Source organism: Strix aluco, chromosome Z, assembly GCF_031877795.1.
Source record: "Strix aluco isolate bStrAlu1 chromosome Z, bStrAlu1.hap1, whole genome shotgun sequence".
In the NCBI taxonomy this organism is placed as follows: domain Eukaryota; kingdom Metazoa; phylum Chordata; class Aves; order Strigiformes; family Strigidae; genus Strix; species Strix aluco.
This window is the reverse complement of record NC_133971.1, coordinates 27,596,611-27,615,759: the sequence shown is the minus strand read 5'-3', so window position 1 is coordinate 27,615,759 and position 19,149 is coordinate 27,596,611. Positions and strand designations below refer to the sequence as shown.

At 39.9% G+C, this 19,149-nt stretch overlaps 1 protein-coding gene across 3 annotated transcripts in view; it reads left to right on the top strand.

Moving 5' to 3' along the window:
• Nucleotides 1-19,149, top strand: part of ARHGEF28 (Rho guanine nucleotide exchange factor 28) — a 100,353-nt gene that overhangs the window by 48,238 nt on the left and 32,966 nt on the right. For all 3 annotated transcript variants that reach the window (XM_074813014.1, XM_074813013.1, XM_074813015.1), the window contains 15 exons: nt 2,349-2,490; nt 3,791-3,902; nt 7,213-7,252; nt 7,804-7,927; nt 9,309-9,441; nt 9,817-9,872; nt 11,364-11,415; nt 11,984-12,131; nt 12,237-12,355; nt 13,222-13,362; nt 13,820-14,070; nt 14,989-15,111; nt 15,499-15,616; nt 16,494-16,748; nt 17,697-17,773. In XM_074813014.1, the coding sequence (XP_074669115.1) occupies nt 2,349-2,490; nt 3,791-3,902; nt 7,213-7,252; nt 7,804-7,927; nt 9,309-9,441; nt 9,817-9,872; nt 11,364-11,415; nt 11,984-12,131; nt 12,237-12,355; nt 13,222-13,362; nt 13,820-14,070; nt 14,989-15,111; nt 15,499-15,616; nt 16,494-16,748; nt 17,697-17,773 (1,891 nt within the window). The remainder of the gene's footprint in view (nt 1-2,348; nt 2,491-3,790; nt 3,903-7,212; nt 7,253-7,803; nt 7,928-9,308; nt 9,442-9,816; nt 9,873-11,363; nt 11,416-11,983; nt 12,132-12,236; nt 12,356-13,221; nt 13,363-13,819; nt 14,071-14,988; nt 15,112-15,498; nt 15,617-16,493; nt 16,749-17,696; nt 17,774-19,149) is intronic.

The window sequence follows — 19,149 nt, the reverse complement described above, 5'->3', positions numbered from 1 at the left end:
ACTGTTTTCAATTACTGATATTTAAATTAAATTTAAATGAATGATCTGTTTTCATAAAATAGTTATGCAGACATTTTTAACAAATAAAAGGTGTCCTCTAAGTAAATTAATTTTTAATGCAAATTTGTACTTATATACCTTTTTTTCTTGTATGTATTCTTTTTAAAAAAAAACCAAACAGCTGTTCAGTATAAGAGTTTCCATTGTGGCATTTTTGTCAGAAATGAGAATTTCACCCTAGTTTTCCTCACTTACATCTTCCATTAAGAAAATACTCCAAAATCTGTTGAACTCTCTGGGATTCTTTCCATTCTTTGCATGGCCTCTAGATGGACCAACTTATTCCTGATTGCATATATTTTTTTACCTCAGAAGACACAATGCAAAGTACAGCTCACATTTCTGATAGGTTTAGGCTGTTTTCTTCTCTTTTGCTGGGACACAAGGTTTGCTGCCAATAGAGCCAGTTGTCTGAGGACCCTCCTCCAGGTGGCTTCAGGTTATGCTGGGAACTGGTTGGCTTCAGGAATGCAGAGAGCTTTGAAGATGAAACTATAATTTTTGTTGTTAACAATCAGTAAATTTCCTTAGTAAAAGGGCTTTATTGCTTCTTTGGATAGAAGAGACATGAAATCAGTTCCTTCTTGTACAGGAGGAAGTTTGAATCTGTCTTCCACCTTTCAAGAGTGTTTGGACTAGTTAGAGGGAGGGCATCAGTTCTATGTAAAAACAGTAAGGAAGCAGTAGTGTCTCTCCATTGTTGATTAAAGTGTACAATAACAGTTTTCTCTACCTTAATTTTAAGTTTCTTATGCAACTGTAAAGTCCCACTAGGAGGAATCTTTTAACACAGATAAGACAACAAATGTCAGACTAAGAGTTGTTCTTTCCCAAACCTTTTATTTTTGCTAGCTATGGGGATATCATGTAGTTTACTATAATCTTCTTCTGCCTCTCTGTCATAAACATTTTTCTCCTATACATTTTTAGATATTCCCACCTTTTGTAAGACCTAGGTCAGGTACCTATGTATGAGCTTTAAGAGCTTATATGAATTTTCAGAGAGATATGATTGACCTTAATTTGTCAATGGTAAGTGACTCAAACATTACACATGAAAAAAGACTTAGTATGTAATTCCAGCAGCACCTTCCGTGAAGTATCTGAGGTGATGTGGCAAGTTATGTAGCAGATTTTTAACCATCTTTTTATGCCAGAAAAATTCCCCAGGTAAGTTAACCCCAGTAAGACATATACACTTGTCTGTTGACATAGACACGTGTTACTTTTCCAATTTTAAAATGTGACAGTAACTGATAATGCAGTTAAATAACTTGTTTCTGAGACGCCACATGGGCTATTACTAGGAAACATTGCAAAAGGTGGTCTTCAGAAGTGTAATAAAGAAGTAATTTTGGACAGTATCAATAGATTTGCTCTTCGACAAAGTGAATTGTAGTGGTGTGTGAAGGAATTGTTGTGCTATTATTCCTGGTAGGAACTCTGGCTATTTAGAAATACCACACATAATTTAAAGTTTTATGTTGTAAGGCTGGAATGTTATTGCAATCAGTCAACCGTTCCTTCTGGTCACTCTGATGAAGAGACCATGAACTTGCTCTTGCAGCTAATGGGAGCCATCCTGGGAAACCCTGGTACTGCTGAGAAACGATACTGCACTGTCCTGCTCCGGAACCCTCACCAATCGAATAGTCTTTAGGTGTTTGAAGTATTGATTTAGCCAGAGATTTTTCAGTCTGTTTGTAGTCCTATATGTTTTTAAGTTTATATCTTTTGAAATGAATCTCATAAACTATTTCAGACCCTCCTTCATCTCTCTTGTTAGTTTTCTCTTCCATCCTGCATCAAGTCACAGATGTAGAAAAAAAGATGTGTGTGAATAACCACATCATATCTTTCAAATACACACATGCACAAAATATCCATATATACCCACATATCTTCATATTGAAATCTGAGCTAGTTGTCTCACGACTCCTTATCTATATAGAGACGTAGGTACATGTGTGGAACAAAACATCTCATTTTAAGGGAGATGCTGAACATGGGTCTGAAAATCATTGGAGTCTGCATGATCGTGGGTGATGCAAATGTCTGTACTGCAGATCCACAAGGTTGGGTCAGACAAGTCCTGTACAGAGTGGCTGAGGACCTTGACCAGGTTCCCACAAGTCTGAGAGGGGACTCGGAGCGTGTCTGGGCACACATAATCATGGTGGTTTGGGTTGTCACTAATCAGAGTCTCAGCAGTATCTTTGCTTGCATTAAGATTGAGATGGATTGTTACTAGAATTCATGTGACTTAAAGACTTTGTTTTCTGCTTCAGCACAAGTCTCAGTGACCTTGAAGTAGATGGCAGAAGCGGTGTTTCAGACAGACCCTGTGTTCCCTACCCTCCCCTCGCCTCTTCAGAGACCATGGCTTGTAGCGGAGATGGATTAGACTTACCTACCAGTCTGCAGCCCAAGGTATTTGATACTATCTTGGTTTGCATTGTTTTCCTTTTAAGTAAATCACTGAAAACATGTGAGAAACATCTGAATCTGAAGGCAAAAAATGAGTTCCTATTCGTCAGTGCTAGTCTCTCTGGAGAGCAGCATGCACAGGGTTGTGGAGCTGGAGATCCCTGTTTGTGGCTCGGGTTGGCAGTAGCCATGAGAAGGATCCATCAGAGATGTACTTCAGCTTTGAAAAAAGCATCATTTATCAGAAGTGTTTCAAAAGAAATATTTCAGGTTCAGTGAATCAGCATTTTCTAACCAAAATATATTTAGTGAGGAAATGTTTAACCAGCTGTAGTTATGTGAAAGGGTAACAGCTTTGTAAAGTATAAAACCGGCCTGCTGCCTGTTTTAAAACAATTGCCAGACTCAGGGAAAATCAGTTGGGTTTTGTGCATTGACCAGTGCAAATCTCTCCTCTTTATTAATGGCTTTCTAAAGTATCCTGGCTACATTCGTTTTCATTAGACCATGGTGCCGTTTCTAAGATCTTCAGACACATACATAGAGTTAGTTGTTGTTCGTATGGATTCTTTATGTTTTTATTAGACAGACTTCTTGTCACTGTGGAGTTTTATCTGACCTTCAGCAAATGATTACAAGAAGGGAGAAAGAGTCCAACACAAACACTGAATTCTGTTAGGGCTACTTTTGAAAACAGTAAGGTAAGCAGTTTAGGAGTAGGCTCTGTTGAAATGTAAATATGTATCAAAAATCAGGGGGTTTCCTTTCAAGCCTTATCATTGACATATTTGGGAATCAGAAAATCTTTTCAAGCACAACAAAAGAAACCCAGAAAAGAGAAGGAGGCTCATGCCTTTCTTTTGAATCTCTGACATCAATAATTACCAAGCAGGGCATTAGTCTCCATGAAATGTCTTGAGGTATTAAAGTACTAAGATTAATGGCTGGCTTGGTAAAAGAAGATAGCTTGGTCATCAGAAATAATGGCCAACAACACTGTTTGGATGGTGCTTGCCACCAAACTGGAGAAGAATGTAAGCTTTCTCATAGTCTAACTTGCACCCAGAAATTATTTCCTGTAATGTACAAAAATTTATCATAGTGGAAATATGACAGACTTCCTAAGAATTCAAATGAAGTCATCAAAAATTGTACTTCAACTTAAAGCTTTAATGAAGCCAAGAAAATGTATACACGTGGTCAGCCATCTGTCTTTCAGAAATTCAGTCACTGATTTATTTTGTTTCTGTTGCTGATGACTTTCAAAATGACACAAGTTTTAATTTGCTGCAATTTCTTGTAGGAATGCACAGTGTCTGGGGTTCGGTCGCGCTCATATTCCTACTCCTCGCCCAAAGGTTTATTAGGAAGACCTTGCATTCCTCAGGACTTTGCAGCTGGGGATTCGAATGAAGGTCAGTGCTGTGGCTTTGCACCTACACAGCCTCATCTCGTGCCTGCTGGCTTCAGGCCCAGTGCTGACGGCTTTATTCAGGGCTGTTGTGTACACAGACCTTGCCATGTGAAAGCAGGGTTTGGTTGCCTTTGGGTACCCCTACCATCATCCCTTGCTCTTCTCCCATCTACTGCCTCATCATGCCTTCCCTGATATCTGATCCTTGGGAGGACACACAAACTAGGAGACCATTAGTGAGAAAAAGTAATGTAGGCAAGGGCAGTACTCTTCTTTTCAGAAGATCCTTACCCCAGCCTCCCACTGGGTGTGCCCAGCAGAGACCACGAGGAAGCTCAAGATGACACAGAAGAGATGTCAAAGAAGGTAGATGGCCCCAGCTTCCCATAGATCCCGGGGAATCTCTGAAACATGGATGGGCTATTGTCATCTCCACCGGCTGGGAAGCAGAACCCATCTTCTCCATCAAGTGGAGTCAGAGATGTCTCTGCAAGAAGCTTGTAATTTTTTACAAATTGTTTCTAACATGCTTTATTTCTAGACACATAGTTTCATATTTAGAATGCAACCCACACTTTGCGCAGTAAAGGTATGGGCTATATTTGAAAAACATGCAAAGCATGAAATACATATACTGTGCTTTTCATGTAGATCACATCACATAAACCCTTGCATTTCAAGAAACTTGGCCTCTGTCCCTTAACCCTGGCCATTGCAATACTTCCAGCTTGTCTCTCCCTCCAGTATACCTTTAGCTTTCCACTAGTCCTGAGCAAGAGGTAAGACATGGGAATTACAGTAAACCACATGGGATGAACTCACAGAGAAATTTTGGATGCCCTGTCATTGGAAATGTTCAAGGGCAGGTTGGACGGGGCTTTGAGCAACCTGGTCTCTAGTGGAAGGTGTCCCTGCCCATGGCAGGGGATTGGAGTAGGTGATCTTTGAAGGTCTCTTCCAACCCAAACCATTCTGTGATTCTATGACACTGAATGTGAAAACACAAAAAAGTTGTGAGAATGTTATCGTTAACTTTGAAACCAGTTATCAAATTCAAAAATTGTTGGGAAGGTGAGATGGAGGAAGCTGATGGGCAGACATATAGTGACTGCAGACATCTTTTTTCCTTAAGAAACTGTGTTAAGCAGTGCAGCAAATAACTTGTTTGTGGTTGCTCAAATTCGCTGTAAGATTTCATGTCCCCTTGTAAGGAGTATGTACTGCAGCCTGCAGCACACAGCTGTGTTGTATTTTTCCACATCACTTAATGTATTTGTAACCGTTTGTATCCAACAGATTAGGTGAGAAGTCTTTGGCAAAACAAGGCAGAAGAAAAAGAGGGAGGTATGTCACAGAAGTAGAGGATGGCAGATCAGCAAAGCTGTGTGTGTGCTTAAAGTTAAAACAGAATTCTTTTGACCTTGCAGCTAAGGGACTGTTGGTGTCACAGCCCATTAAGCTTCACCCAGATGCCATTACCTGCTCTGGCCTGATCTGGGTTCAGGCCCATGTCCTGTTCATTCTCTCTCCCCTTCCTCCTGGGTGCTGGACCTTTACCTCTCTTGTGGAGAAGGTGGAAACCCTTTCCTGTTCATGCTTTGGAAACAGGCTGTTCTGCAGCCCACACCATAGATACGGTGCGCTGCTGGGAGGGAGGGTGGTGGTCTGCTGAGGTGCCTGCTGGTGCTTCCCTGCCACCAGCGATTTCTGCCTTATCCCTTCCTTGCCAGCATTTTGCAAGGATGGGAGAATTGAAGAGAGTTTGGCAGCTGGCAGTGGTGATTACTGTGTGAGGTAGGCACAGCTGTGCTCACTTTGAGCAGTTGCAGCTGAGTATGGGACTAGCCCAAGAGCTTGGTCCAAGAAGCTAGGTCAGATAGTTCATCTTGATCTCTGTGGGCTGTAGTGGGATTGTGTCTGGGCCTGTGCAGGTGTCTGCACACTGAAAACCTGCCCCTTCCCCTCTGCCCTCTGCTTTGGACATCTCACTCAGGCCTTAGCTCTGCAGGAGGAAGGTGCAGTTGACGTTGTACGTTGCAATGAAATGTAAGCCACAGCAGACAAATGCAAGATGGCAACAGGATGGTCTTCTTGCACAAGTAAAAGAAGAAAGTGGGAAATCACCATCCACTTCTGATGGAAGCTTTTCAGTATGCTCAGGTTTAAAACAACTACCTGCTTTTATTCATGAAAGTATTAACCAGGCTGTAACAGTAAAGGATTTGTCCCTGCTCTGAAGATGGTGTGCTCATGAACAGTGGTCAGTCCCTCCTTCAGGCTCTTTCACTCTCTAAGTCAGTGTCTCTGCTCCACCCTTGTAGTAAGTACCTCAATGCCAACCCCACAGTGCTTTTTTGCATGAGGCTGTCTTCATCTCCCATGGGTACATGGCCTTTGTTTCTTCCGAAAGCATCCTGTGCCAGGTTGTGCCTGGCAACTAACTGAAATGCCCTTTTAGTCTCGCTGCTTCTTTGGTAAATATTCTAGCTCTCACTAACCTGAAGACTGCATTTGTCTGAAGACATGCTGATTCAGTGAAGTGTGTTTAAGTTTGTATCTAACTTTAAAGAATAGTCTGATGCTTTGACTTAGGCAGGGGTTTAAGTATCTTTCTGAACCATACTTGCAGTAACTTTGCAAAAAATGTCTGTGAAAGGGAATAGCTCCTAATTTTGAAATGGTAGAGTGGTCTCTATCCTTTTCTTTTTTTTTTTTTTCCCCCCCCAAACAACCCAACAACATTATTTATCTTTTATTTTGCTTTTTAGACGGTTTGTTGAAAAGTATCTCCTTGAGTCCTCTCTACTGTTTCTAGGATGTAAACTTGTAACACATTACATGTCCTGTGCAATACATAGAGTAGTAATATTCCTCTTTAGATAGAGGGATTTAAAATTTTTTTAATACTATAGATAAAGCTGCCTAAGACAGGTAATTGCAAGTGTTAGAAGAATGTCATTAAGATATTTTACAACAAATTATGTAAAAAGCAAAATGAAGTGTGAATCATTCAAGTCTGGGCTGTTAAGAAAAATGAAATATTGTTTTTTTTAAAAACAGACTGTAGAGACTGGCATTCACTGATATCCTTCTCAATTCTGGCAGATTCTGTCAACTAAACAAAGCTTAGTAGGCAGTGGTCTTACCCTAGGAAAAGCTGCTTCTCATGTATATATGTTTTTGCTTTCCTAATTTTCAAATGACATTGCAAGCCCTTAATGACAAGCTTTTGGCCTGGTGGAGGTCATGTGTTTCAAATGAACCTGATAACCTTTCAATCTGAGTGCCTGATAACTGTTTATGTCTTGCAGAGCGAGCATACAGTCTGCCTGAGCAGTCCCGAGAGAAAAGGTATGGGTTCTTGTTACAGCCGGGAGCAGGTCTGGGCAAGAATGCCATCTAGGGAGCAGAGTGGGGAAGAGGCCTTGGCACCCCTTGCAACGGGGTTTTTAGCAGCGAGTTAGGGGAGCACTCCCTGCCCAGGGGATCTGTAAGCCCATGCTTAAACCCTGTGCTGAGCTCAGACTGCTCTCTCTGTGCTGTTCTCGCTGCGCACGTCCTGCAGCGGGGATTTGCTGTACACCACTGCGGGACATGTACAGTAGGGATATGCTCCTATCCACTGTAGGAATATCCAAAACACCATAATAAAAGGAAGGGAGCTTTTGATACCAACCATGATCTAGGTGAGCTTGTAAGACACTGGACATTCAGAGCACTCTGTGGGCTAGCATTACTCCCTTTTATGAAGAGGGATTGCAGTCTTTTTAATAACATCAACTAAACCCACAATAAAACACCTAATTATAAATACTAGGTGAAACAAGCTCCATCCAGGTTCTGCTCTGTTTTAAGGGGCTGTTCCCACTGGAATGAGGTTTTTTCACTGGTCTCTGTTTTAGGATTCAGAAGGAGGACTGGTATAAATATATTGTACCCTCAAAAAATGACTCTGAAAAATGTAAAGTGAGTCGGACTTTCAGCTTTCTGATGAACAGAATGACCAGCACACGGAATAAGTGCAAGGTAATTTGGGATTTATGTCTATATTAGTATGTATAATTATGTCACTGTAATTAAATGAATTATAATGAGAATCTAAATTTTTATCTAATGATAAGTTGGTTTTTATTACAAAACCACATAAATAATAGGAAGGAACTTTTATCTTTAATTTTAAAACCTCTGCAGGATACCCTGAAATGGCCTTCATATTAAAAACCAGCTTTCCTTTTAAACAATAGCCTTAGCTGAGCAATGTCAAGTATTTCCCTTGACATTTTTTTGATGTTATTAATAATCTCATTTGATGATTAAACCAAAGTTTAAATGCATAAATTGCCTTTAAGAAATAATTTTCTTTGTTAAATAAAATCAAGAAATAAGGGACTGTTCTTGCAGTTATTCTCAACAAGTAATTGAGTCTCTAACTTCTACACTGGCACATAACCAGTTGAATTTGCATTATTTGAAGCTAATGGGACTTCTTGCATGAGTAAGCACTGGTTAGTGATCGAAAGTTGAAGATTTGTGGCCTGCACAGTCAAACATACATACCATGGAAGGTAGATTAGAATCTACCTGTGGTTTAATTTTGAGACATCTGAAATATAGATTAATGGCATCAATTAGCAGTTTGACAGATGGATTTGGCCTACAGGATTTTTCCAGCTGGCCTTTCAGCAGTTTTGCAGGCTTTCTAGTACACCCTCTTGTGCCCCAGGATATCCTACTGTACATGGATGTGAAGATGGTTGACTGAGACGCAATCTTCACGAGTGGCAGAACTGGCTGTGAGCATGTATGTCTGGTCCAGCAGCTGTATGTTAGCCTGTGTCTGTGTGATCTCCTAAAGTATAACTACCAGGGATGCTTGGAGAAATGTATACTCATATCAATGGGAGTACTATGAAAATAGGTAGAATTTATTAAATAACACTTGTTAAAAATAGTTATTTCTAATGTCTTCTAAGATCTAAAGACAAGTTGTCTAAATTTACACAACTGCAGCTTTAAATACAGAGGCATGAGTTTGCTTGCATGCCTCAGGGAGTTGTAGGCATTGATATTTGTTTGTGTGTGCAGCGAGTCAATAACACTTCTTAAATTTTTATTTTCTGGCCTTTTTGCAGCTTTATAAATGTATTTCTGCCAGTCTTCCATGGTAATGCATGCTGGCTTAACTGCCAGTGAAAGCAATGCCTGCATCATTTTAGGAATTCAGCGATGTTGGATGTAATAATACAGTATACTGTTACAAGTCTTCCAGGACACAGAATAAACGTTTTAGAATAATTTCCTCTTAAAAGGGAACGTTTTAGTGCTTTTAAGATTGAATCGCTTTATCTTCTTTTCTGATGTCCCCTATTTTTTTTCTTTTTTCCTGCCTCTGGTGTTGGGGATGAAGACAAAAAATAAAGATACTAAAGATAAAGAGAAATTGAACAGACACAATTTTACAAATGGGACCTTCTCAGGAGTTATGCCATGTATGGCCTGTGAAAAGGCCCTCCTAGGAAAGGAGTCACTGCAGTGCTCTCGTAAGTAGTTGATGGCTTTCACATGTGAACCTACAGTGCTCCAAATCCTGCTTTGAGATCCTGGTTCAGTGTTTTGTTTCAAAAAGAAACCTTGCCTAGACTTGGATGTACCTCCTTTTTGTAATGACATGAGGATGGCAAGGGAGAGAGAGGAAGTATGGCAGATGACAGCTTCAGAAGGAACCATGGCCATCTCCTAGCCATATTTAGTCAAAAACTTCCTCATTGCCAGGGGCTTGTAACATCAAAGCATCCTCAGGACTACTTTAGTAAGCAGACCTGGAGGAGGAAAAAAGGTGAAGCCTCAGAGTACTATTTTCTGTAGGCTGGGGACCCTGTTAGGTGCGAGACTTTGAAACATGCCTTCTCTTTCAGATTGCAACGTGATTGTGCATAAGAGCTGCAGGGAGTGTGCTCCTGTGTGTACCAAGGTAACCTTCTATACTGCGCTGTTCTTACTAGAGCATATCTGCTTTCAAAGGGGTCTGGAAACATCATGAAGGAAAAAAGAAAGTACACACAGTCTGCCCAGACCCAGTGTCTGTATGCAAAGGTCTGAAAGGATGTCAAAATGTCTTAACATGAGCAACAGAGCAAGCGCTGTGCTTAAATAACAATTTTTAGAAGAGAGTCAAAAATGAGTTGAAAAAGATATTTCTATTTTTGAAGAGTTGCAAGCTCAAATTGTGTGCCTGGTGGGATGCAAAAGGGGTTAAAAAGAAAAGCTTCTCAAAACCACAGATAGCTTCTTGTGTAGAAGCAGGGATCCTGTATCTGGAATAATGGAAAGCAGAGAAGGGACTTTGGGAGGCGACCTAGTCCATCTCACTCTCAGGCAGTCTCACTTCTAGGTAACAATTTGGGCAGACGTTTGTCTGACCTGTTCTGGAAAATCTCTGGAGGAGACTCCACAACCTGCCTAGGCAGTTGCTCCCAGTGTTCAGCTGTCACTGCAGACAGGGCAAAATCAGCACTAGAGCTGATGGATACTGCCTTCTTGTAAATAGGAATCTATGCATAGTGACATTATCATGACAAAGACAGTTTTCAAAACCAGATGTGTAAGGCTTCTGCCCTCATGGAATAAAGTGGGACTTGCAAAAAAGTGTGCCACAGTGATACAGGTCATTTTTCAAATTAGTGGAGTGTGTCTTTCTGGTGTAGCTGGCTTATGCATCACGGCAGCTTGCAGGGAGAACATGTTTCCATACAGACTCTTTCAGCGTAAACAAGCTTTAAACTGGACGTATATCAGGTGGTTTTATTTATTTTGGTTATAGCTGTCACATCATTGTACAAATTTCTGTGCAACTTTAGGGCATTAGGACAGCTGAACTGGCAGGTTTAATCACTGGGGCTGGTGGGTTATTTGTCAACAGGAAACAAGAGCCCAAACCACCTCCCACTCATCTCAACAAGAATGAGGTGCAGAAAATGTTCACTGACCCACCTCAAGTGAAATACACGCCTAAGCACAGCAGTAGCAAAAGGTTTTGCAAAAGTTCACTTTGGGAGGGAGATTGATTCTTCCTCTGATACTCAGGCTTGCTTACGTAGTGCCCTGCCACAAATGCTTCGAGTGTATTTGAGTATAAAGCCATGAATGTGAACTCTCTTCTTGCAGCTTTCACAGGCAGTATTCGTAGTAGAATGCTGCAACGCAGTGACTTGGTTTAGAACAAGCAGATTCAGTTTTGTATTGTAGTACAAATAATAGCATTCTACTTTGAATATTGTTGTTTACCAATATCCAATAAACTTGGATTTATTAGGTATTGGTAGAAATTAGGACCATAATTTAGGACCACTTTCTTGAAGCCCTTTTGTGTGATGATATACGGAAGTGAGTTACTGACTTGACTATTCAATGTGTTATCAGCTATGATTTCATTACAATTTCATAAAATTATTATTTTTTTCAGAAATCTCAGGAGAAGTACCATAATAAAAACAAACCCCAAGCTGGCATAACAAGTAAGTTAGGAAGTGTAAACGTAGCACATCTAAGTGAAGCCTTGATTAAAAATCATGGGACTGACAACACAAACTTTCCTGCATCTTTTGGGTGTTTCTGTTTTTCATGTCAATATTTGTAAGAAAGAGTGTGTCCAATACAAGTAGGATTTTTTAAAGAAATTACTGTTGAATTAACTCTTCTACTAAAATGACTGGGAGTTTTAGTATTTTTTTTTCAGTGAGAATGAACATCAGAAGTAGTCCTGTCTTGTGCTTTTGACTGTGTCATTTACCATATGCACAAATATTTGGGTCTCTTGTCTTCAGGTTGCAATGTTAGAGCGTGTATGATTTGACTTTGTTTTTGTCTTAATAATATCCACACCAGAGCTATTCCACTTTGCCTACAGGCTTATCTTTATATTCCATGGGAGAGCATCACGGTCTTGTACCATGGCAAGCGGACCCTCTTGATACCCAGTATAGGTCAATATGAACACCAGATAGCATTTCTCAGTATAAGTGTGCTGTTGATGACATACTCTACATTGTTTGTCAAAATACTGTGTTGTGCTTTGCCTCACAGATTCCCTGCCTGGAAACGTCTCTCAGACGGTGCTCTTCCCAGTGCATCCTTCTTCCTCTATGCCTATTGGACTGGCTGCTGGAAGTAGGGAAGCCTTGCAACAGTCTCACTTGTTGTCCAAAAGTGTCCCCAGTGCCAGTTTTGAAAGGTAGAGGGAAGCTACTGGGGGACTATGTTAAATACATTATTCAGCATTACTAGAAAAATTGAAATAATTAAATAAATGTTTTGGGTTTTTTTTCCCCTGCTGTAGACCTACTCCATTTTCTGAACAAGGCTCTGAGACTAGCAGCTGGAGTTCCAAGTCACAGTCTGAAGAGATGTTACAAGCAGTAGGGACCTTTGCTTCAATGGATCCTTTTATGATGGAAGGTAAGAAGTATTGCACAGATGTTGCATTTTATAACCTGTATTGGAAAGTGCAAAATAGAAAAACTCCTTAGTTGCTATAGGAAGCTACTGCATCTGCTAAAACAAGAGCACCTATTTTTTATAATTATAATTGTGTCCTTCATTAAAATGATACAATCAGACAAATCAGTCTTAAAATACAACTTTTCCTTTCTTCCTTGTAACAAACTCTGTGATAACTTTTAGAATATTTTTGTACAGTATTACCAGAACAGCAATATACTTTTCTTCTGCACTCATCTAATCATCCCCATTGACAGTGTACATTGCAAAATGTAAATCTACATCACTTGTATCTCTTGAGTAGCCCCAAAATCTTACCTCTGACTGGTGAACTGCCCTCCTAAAATGGCCACATATCATTGTGAAGTGAATAGAAATAGGCTTTTTCTGTAGCTGGGTGTGAGACTGAATTTCAAAGCTGAAGGGCATTCACTCACAGAGGATGGTGCAGATATCTCTCACTGTACATCTACTTTTGAAAAATGTTGAATTTTGTTTTTAAATATTAAAAAGTTTCTTCAAGTGAAGAAGCATAAAAAGGATTTAACCTGAGAAAAGAAGGGAAGAAGGGTGTTGGTTTTTTTTTAATTCTCCTCCCCTCCTCCCCCCCCCGCTGTCACATTTGCATTTCAACACCTTGGTGATGATATTGACATCTAGAAAGCTTCTCTATTGTAACGCCACTGCCAGTGTTTGCAGAAGCCTTGTCTAGAATTCATCCCTGTGACGCATTCCCCTTACTATATGAATAGATCTGCATGTGCAAAGGGATTTCCCTTACTGTTCATATGCCTGGTGTTAATGAGGTATACATTTTGTCATAGATGATGTGGATTTGTCTCAGTGGACTGATCTCCGCACAGATGTACGAGAGTTTGAGGCAGAGTCCTGGAGTCTTGCTGTGGATCCAATGTTCTGTAGCAAGCAAGAAAAGGATGTCATCAAGAGGCAGGATGTAATTTTTGGTCAGTATTTCAAAGCTTTGTGTAGGTGTAAAAACAATTTGACATAGAAAATAAAGAGGGAACCTACACATTTCATGTCCAGAAGAATGAATGCTTCAACTCAGAATAATAACAACTCTCAAAGAACATTTTTGTCACAAATTAAATGTGTCCTAGACCTAAGGAAATGTAGAGTAGTGAGTATCAGAGACATGTCTATCCTGTTGACAGAATGGTTGATGTTGGAAGGGGCCTCATTCAATCCCCAGTTCAAGCAGTTGCAACCCCAGTTTGTTCAGTGGGGTACAGTTGAGAGAGCCAGATAAAAGAGGTCTTCCTACTGACATAATCTATAAGGTTTGAGGGTCACACAGGAAAAATGATTATGACTGTATATTTGAATGTTGCTAAAGTGTATCTTAGAAGCTGTGCAAAATGTTCGTGTTACTATACTATGCTGTTTTCTTTTATACTGCAGAGCTGATGCAAACAGAAGTGCATCACATCCATACCTTATTCATTATGTCTGAAATATTCAGGAAGGGGATGAAGGAAGAACTGCAGCTGGACCACAGCACAGTGGACAGAATATTCCCCTGCTTAGATGAGCTGCTGGAGATGCACAGGCAGTTCTTCTGCAGAATGAAGGAGAGACGGCAGGAATCATGTGAGGCAGGGAGTGAACATAATTTTGTCATCAACAGAATTGGAGACATTCTTGTGCAGCAGGTAGAGACATCAGCTCTGTTAATCCTTTAGGTAGTCAAGGTTCCTGGTTTATTAACTTTTAAAACTTCTGTGGGCAAGAAGAGGGCTATGGTTGTCTCATAAAATTCAAAGAGTGTCCCCTCCAGATTATTGCAGGGTGAAATAGCAGTGAGAGAAAGTCATTACTGACAGGTAACTGTGATGAACTTGGGATGAACTTCTACCTATATGGTACAAGTGATGAGGAAAGTGATGAACTTGGTTCTGTTCACAGTAGAAGGCTGCTGCCATCATACCATGGACTGTGAAAGATAGAAGCAATGGATTCACTTTTTTAACAGTTGAGCAGAGGTGTGAAGAATTGGCTGATAATGGAAAAAAATACCTGTTCATTTCTCATAGTGATCTGGCATGGTGCATCTCAAGTTGTTTCTCACTAGAGAAGGGGTGGTCACAGTGTGTTTATGGTGGCCGTAGAACAGCAGACTAACTGCTTGCTGGTCACACTTCAGTTCTTTGCAAACTGGAGAGTGTGGCTTTTTACCTTCAGTCAGTCAGTTTTCACTCCACTGAAATAAAGAAGCTGAACCGTTACCTTGTCTAGAAGTGGCGTGAAGATCAGAGAAACACAAATAAGCCTCAAAGAGATTGTGTTTGCAAAAAGGTGAAGAAAACGCTGTTATAATCATTGTTCTAGCTGTTATGGCAAGACTGTAGCAGAGGTTGCTTGTACTTTCTCCAGTCTACATTCCTCTTCTTGCTCCTAAAAATAGCTAGCCCGTTTTCATTCTGCAGTCACAGGCCCTGGTAGTGAAGTTCAGAAAACTTGAGAAACAAGTAGCATAAAAGTTCCATATTTGTACAAAATATATTAATTAAAGGTATACACTTTCCTGTTAGGTGCAATGTTGAGCACAATTCACTTCTTAATTTCTTCAGTTTTCAGAGAAAAATGCAACTAAAATGAAGAAAATATATGGAGAGTTTTGCAGCCATCAAAAAGAAGCTGTTAATCTCTTCAAAGAATTGCAACAAAACAAGAAGTTCCAGAATTTTATTAAAGTAAGTTTACATCGAAATGTGATTGCTATTGACAAAATACTCATGAAAAAGATAAGCTTTTACTTAGATTTAGGATTGAAATTCTATTCAGTAACTCACTTTTAATAGCTAATAAAATAGCAAAGTTTTTTGCTTCTCAACCTGTGAGCTGATAAATTACATTTTTCTTTCAGATTTTAGAAAGCTTTGGCATCCAGTGTGTATTACACACATGTTTTTGTTTTGTACACCTCAACCCTCATGGAAGAAACTGTTCCTTGGGGATGGTTCAGATAACCCAGCATTTTGTTTTAGCTTATTCTAATGCATTTAGATTATATTTCTTATGAGTCAATTGGTGGTTTAATGTGGATTTACTGCTTAAGGTATATATTTGTGTCTGTGCAGCTGAGAAATAGTAACCTGTTGGCACGACGCCGAGGAATCCCCGAGTGCATTTTGCTTGTCACGCAGCGAATCACCAAATACCCTGTTCTGGTTGAAAGGATATTGCAATACTCAAAAGGTGAATAAAAGCTAAAGTGTTGCTTCATGTCTGGAATCCCAGCATGTTTCTAATGCAAGGAATATGCATTGCTGCAGTATAACAAAAGATGAAATTCACTGCTCTGTAGAGAACCAGGGCAATGTATATATCTATTGTTTGGGCAAATGTCACCTAAGCAGGGTGTCTGGTGTATGTAATTTTTGTCAAGGCAGTGCTGTGAAGATTTCCAGGATTCCAGGTGGGTAAGCTGTAGAAGTCCAGAAAGCATACTTGTTTTAGTTCACATCCTCTAGTCAAGATCTTTTCCTAATTCAGGCATGCATCTACACCTTCTTTGAAATTAATTCTGATGTAATCTCTTGTAAGTAGGGCTAGTCAAATGTTTTGTAAATTGCTCTCCAGTTTTTCAACCAAAACTTGAAGGACATCTGAAATTTTATAGAGCATTTTAGAGATACTAATAACATACAGATATTGCCTCTTCCAATGGGCAATAAATGAGTGTTGTGGAAAGCTGCATATCCAAATGCAAACCCTTTGTGGTTGCAATCCTGTTTCAAGGGATTTTTTTACTTAGCCAGAATAGTAATATACTATATGATTTACTTGGGCAGTAAAATTTTTTAAATGCTTACAGCTCATAAATATGCCAGAAACTATTCATTGTGTTGTTTTGACTAATGAATATATCTGAGGTACATGTCATCTTTTAACAGGCAAGTCAAACAAAGGTAGATGCTTCCAATATTTCTAGTAGATCAATTGTCAGGTTCAACTTAAAATGACATATTTATCAATTTAAGCTTTGCATCATGCTGATTGTTCCCAGTAAGTAAGGAATTATATCTTTTCTTTAATGTGCTGACTACTCTCATGTTTATTTTTTTTCATACAGAAGGAACAGAAGAACATAAAAACTTATGCAAAGCTCTTTGTCTAATTAAGGACATGATTGCAGCAGTAGATTTGAAAGTGAATGAATATGAGAAAAAGCAAAAGCTGTTGGAAATTCTCAGTAGAACTGAAAACAAAACATATACAAAGCTGAAAAATGGCCATGTTTTTAGGAAGCAAGACTTGATGAAGAAAGAGATATTACTTCTTCATGAAGGTTTAGTGTATTGGAAGACAGCAACTGGTCGTTTCAAAGGTATTCCATCTGAGGAGTGAAGTTCTTTAACACTTTATTTGCAAATAACCTATGAAGATGGTTGGATTTAAGAATGAAAACACTTTATTATGCTGTGTTGCAAACACCAGTTTCTGAGGTAATGGTATTGAGAATATGCTGCTAATTGCTAGATGAGTAGTTCCAGAAGCTGCCATGGTTTGTGGGTAATTCACTGCATATCTGGATAAGAAGACAAGTTCACATACAAAGCCATTGGCTGCATTTCTTCCAGTTCATTGGTTTGCCATTTCATCCCATAACATAGAGTCCTGACTTGTACATTTATATTGTTCACAGTACTGACCATTGAAAATAATGCATGAAAAATCACATTCTGTTCTTCAGTGATGCTGGGACATTCGCAGTAGAACAGAAGATCAGAAGTCACGTTTGACTGGAGCCAGATTTTTACATTCAAGCCCAGAATTTGATTTTTGGTGTTAATCACATGTAGGGGTTGGGTTTTTCTGGAGCTTACTAATATTTGATGAACGACTTTATAAAGCTATCTGCTCATTGTTATTCCAGAAATACTTTTACCAGTGTAATACTGTGCTGTGAGTATATGTTGCAGCATAGGCAAAACAAAATATATGCGGGATAGTCTTTGCCAGGTTGCCTGTGAGTGGCCTGGGGAAGCTGTACTGACATGGGAGTGAGGATTTCTTCTTCCACTGGGCCAGGGCTCCAGCACAGTGCTGCAGGAGGGTAGATAGCTGAAAGTGTGGTCTTTCCTGGGAGATGCAAATTGCAGTTACTTCATGCAGACCATAGGCTAACCTAGATATTTCTTGTATAGTTTACTGTAGGATTCTGTGAGATATTTATTGAGCAGGGCTTCTCCCTTTTTAAAGATAAAAGAGGAAATGAACTATAATTATAATAACTTTAACTTAAAAAACATTATTTTCCTTTTCTCATTTTAAGACACCTTAGCTCTGCTTCTAACTGATGTACTACTGTTCTTACAAGAAAAAGATCAAAAATACATCTTTGCAGCTGTTGTAAGTATATTATCAGATGTTTGAATTTACACATTGTTCTTTATTTGTATATTCCTGTATTTTTGCATATATTTGAAAATTAGGTCCTTTTTTGGTTATTCCCACATGTATGTTTGTTGGTTTTTTTCTAAAATCCTGGTGGTGTATTCAGAACAGTAATATGCCAGTATATGGAAAATCAAGTTTATTTTCAAAATTAAATCATTTTTTAGGAAGAAGGATGAAAATAACAGAATGATATGTTTAGTGCCATGCCTTATCTGATTATGAAGGCAGGAAGTAGAGCAGGTTCTTCAATTATCTAAAATAAATTTTAACTTCTGGTTCTGTAAAACAAAACAGAAGAACAATTTTAACTGCAAACGTAGTAGTAAGCACACATAAAAATGTATGAAAAGTCATGGAGAGAAGTTCCGAAACTATTTAAATATAAACGTTATATGAATACTGTGCCTCAGTATCATTGAGCTTCTGGGATTTACTTTTTAGCACATACCCAGTGCTTTACTTGTTCATAAATCATAGAATCATAGAACAATTTGGGTTTAAAGGGACCTTAAACCCCCCTGCCATGGGCAGGGACACTTTCCACTAGATCAGGTTGCTCAAAGCCCCGTCCAACCTTGAACACTTTCAGGGAGGGGGCATCCACAAATTCTCTGGGCAACCTGTTCCAGTGTCTCACCATCCTCACAGTAAATAATTTCTTCCTTATATCTAATTTAAATCTACCCTCTTTCAGTTTAAAACCATTACCCCTCATTCTATCACTACACTCCCTGATAAAGAGTCCTCGTCTTTCCTCTGGGCCCCCTTTAAGTGCTGGAAGGCCACTGTAAGGTCTCCCTGGAGCCTTCTCTTCTCCAGGCTGAACCACCCCAACTCTCTGAGCCTGTCCTCACAGGGGAGGTGCTCCAGCCCCCTGAGCATCTTCGTGGCCTCCTCTGGACTCGCTTGAGCAGGTCCATGTCCTTCTTATGTTGAGTGCCCCAGAGGTGAACACAGTACTCCAGGCGGGGTCTCATGACGGTGGAGTAGAGGGGGAGAATCACCTCCCTCAACCTGCTGGCCACACTTCTCTTGATGCAGCCCAGGATACGGTTGGCTTTCTGGGCTGTGAGTGCACATTGCTGGCTCACAGTCAGTTTTCCAACCACTGATGCCCCCAAGTATTTCTCCGCAGGGCTGCTCTCAATCCAGTCATCACTCAGCCTGTATTTGTGCTTGGGATTGCCCCGACCCATGTGCAGGACGTGGTCTTGTTGAACTTCATGAAGTTTGCACAGGCCCACCTCTCAAGCCTGTCAAGGTCCCTCTGGATGGCATCCCTTCCCTCCAGCGTGTCAACGGCACCATGCAGCTTGGTGTCACCAGCA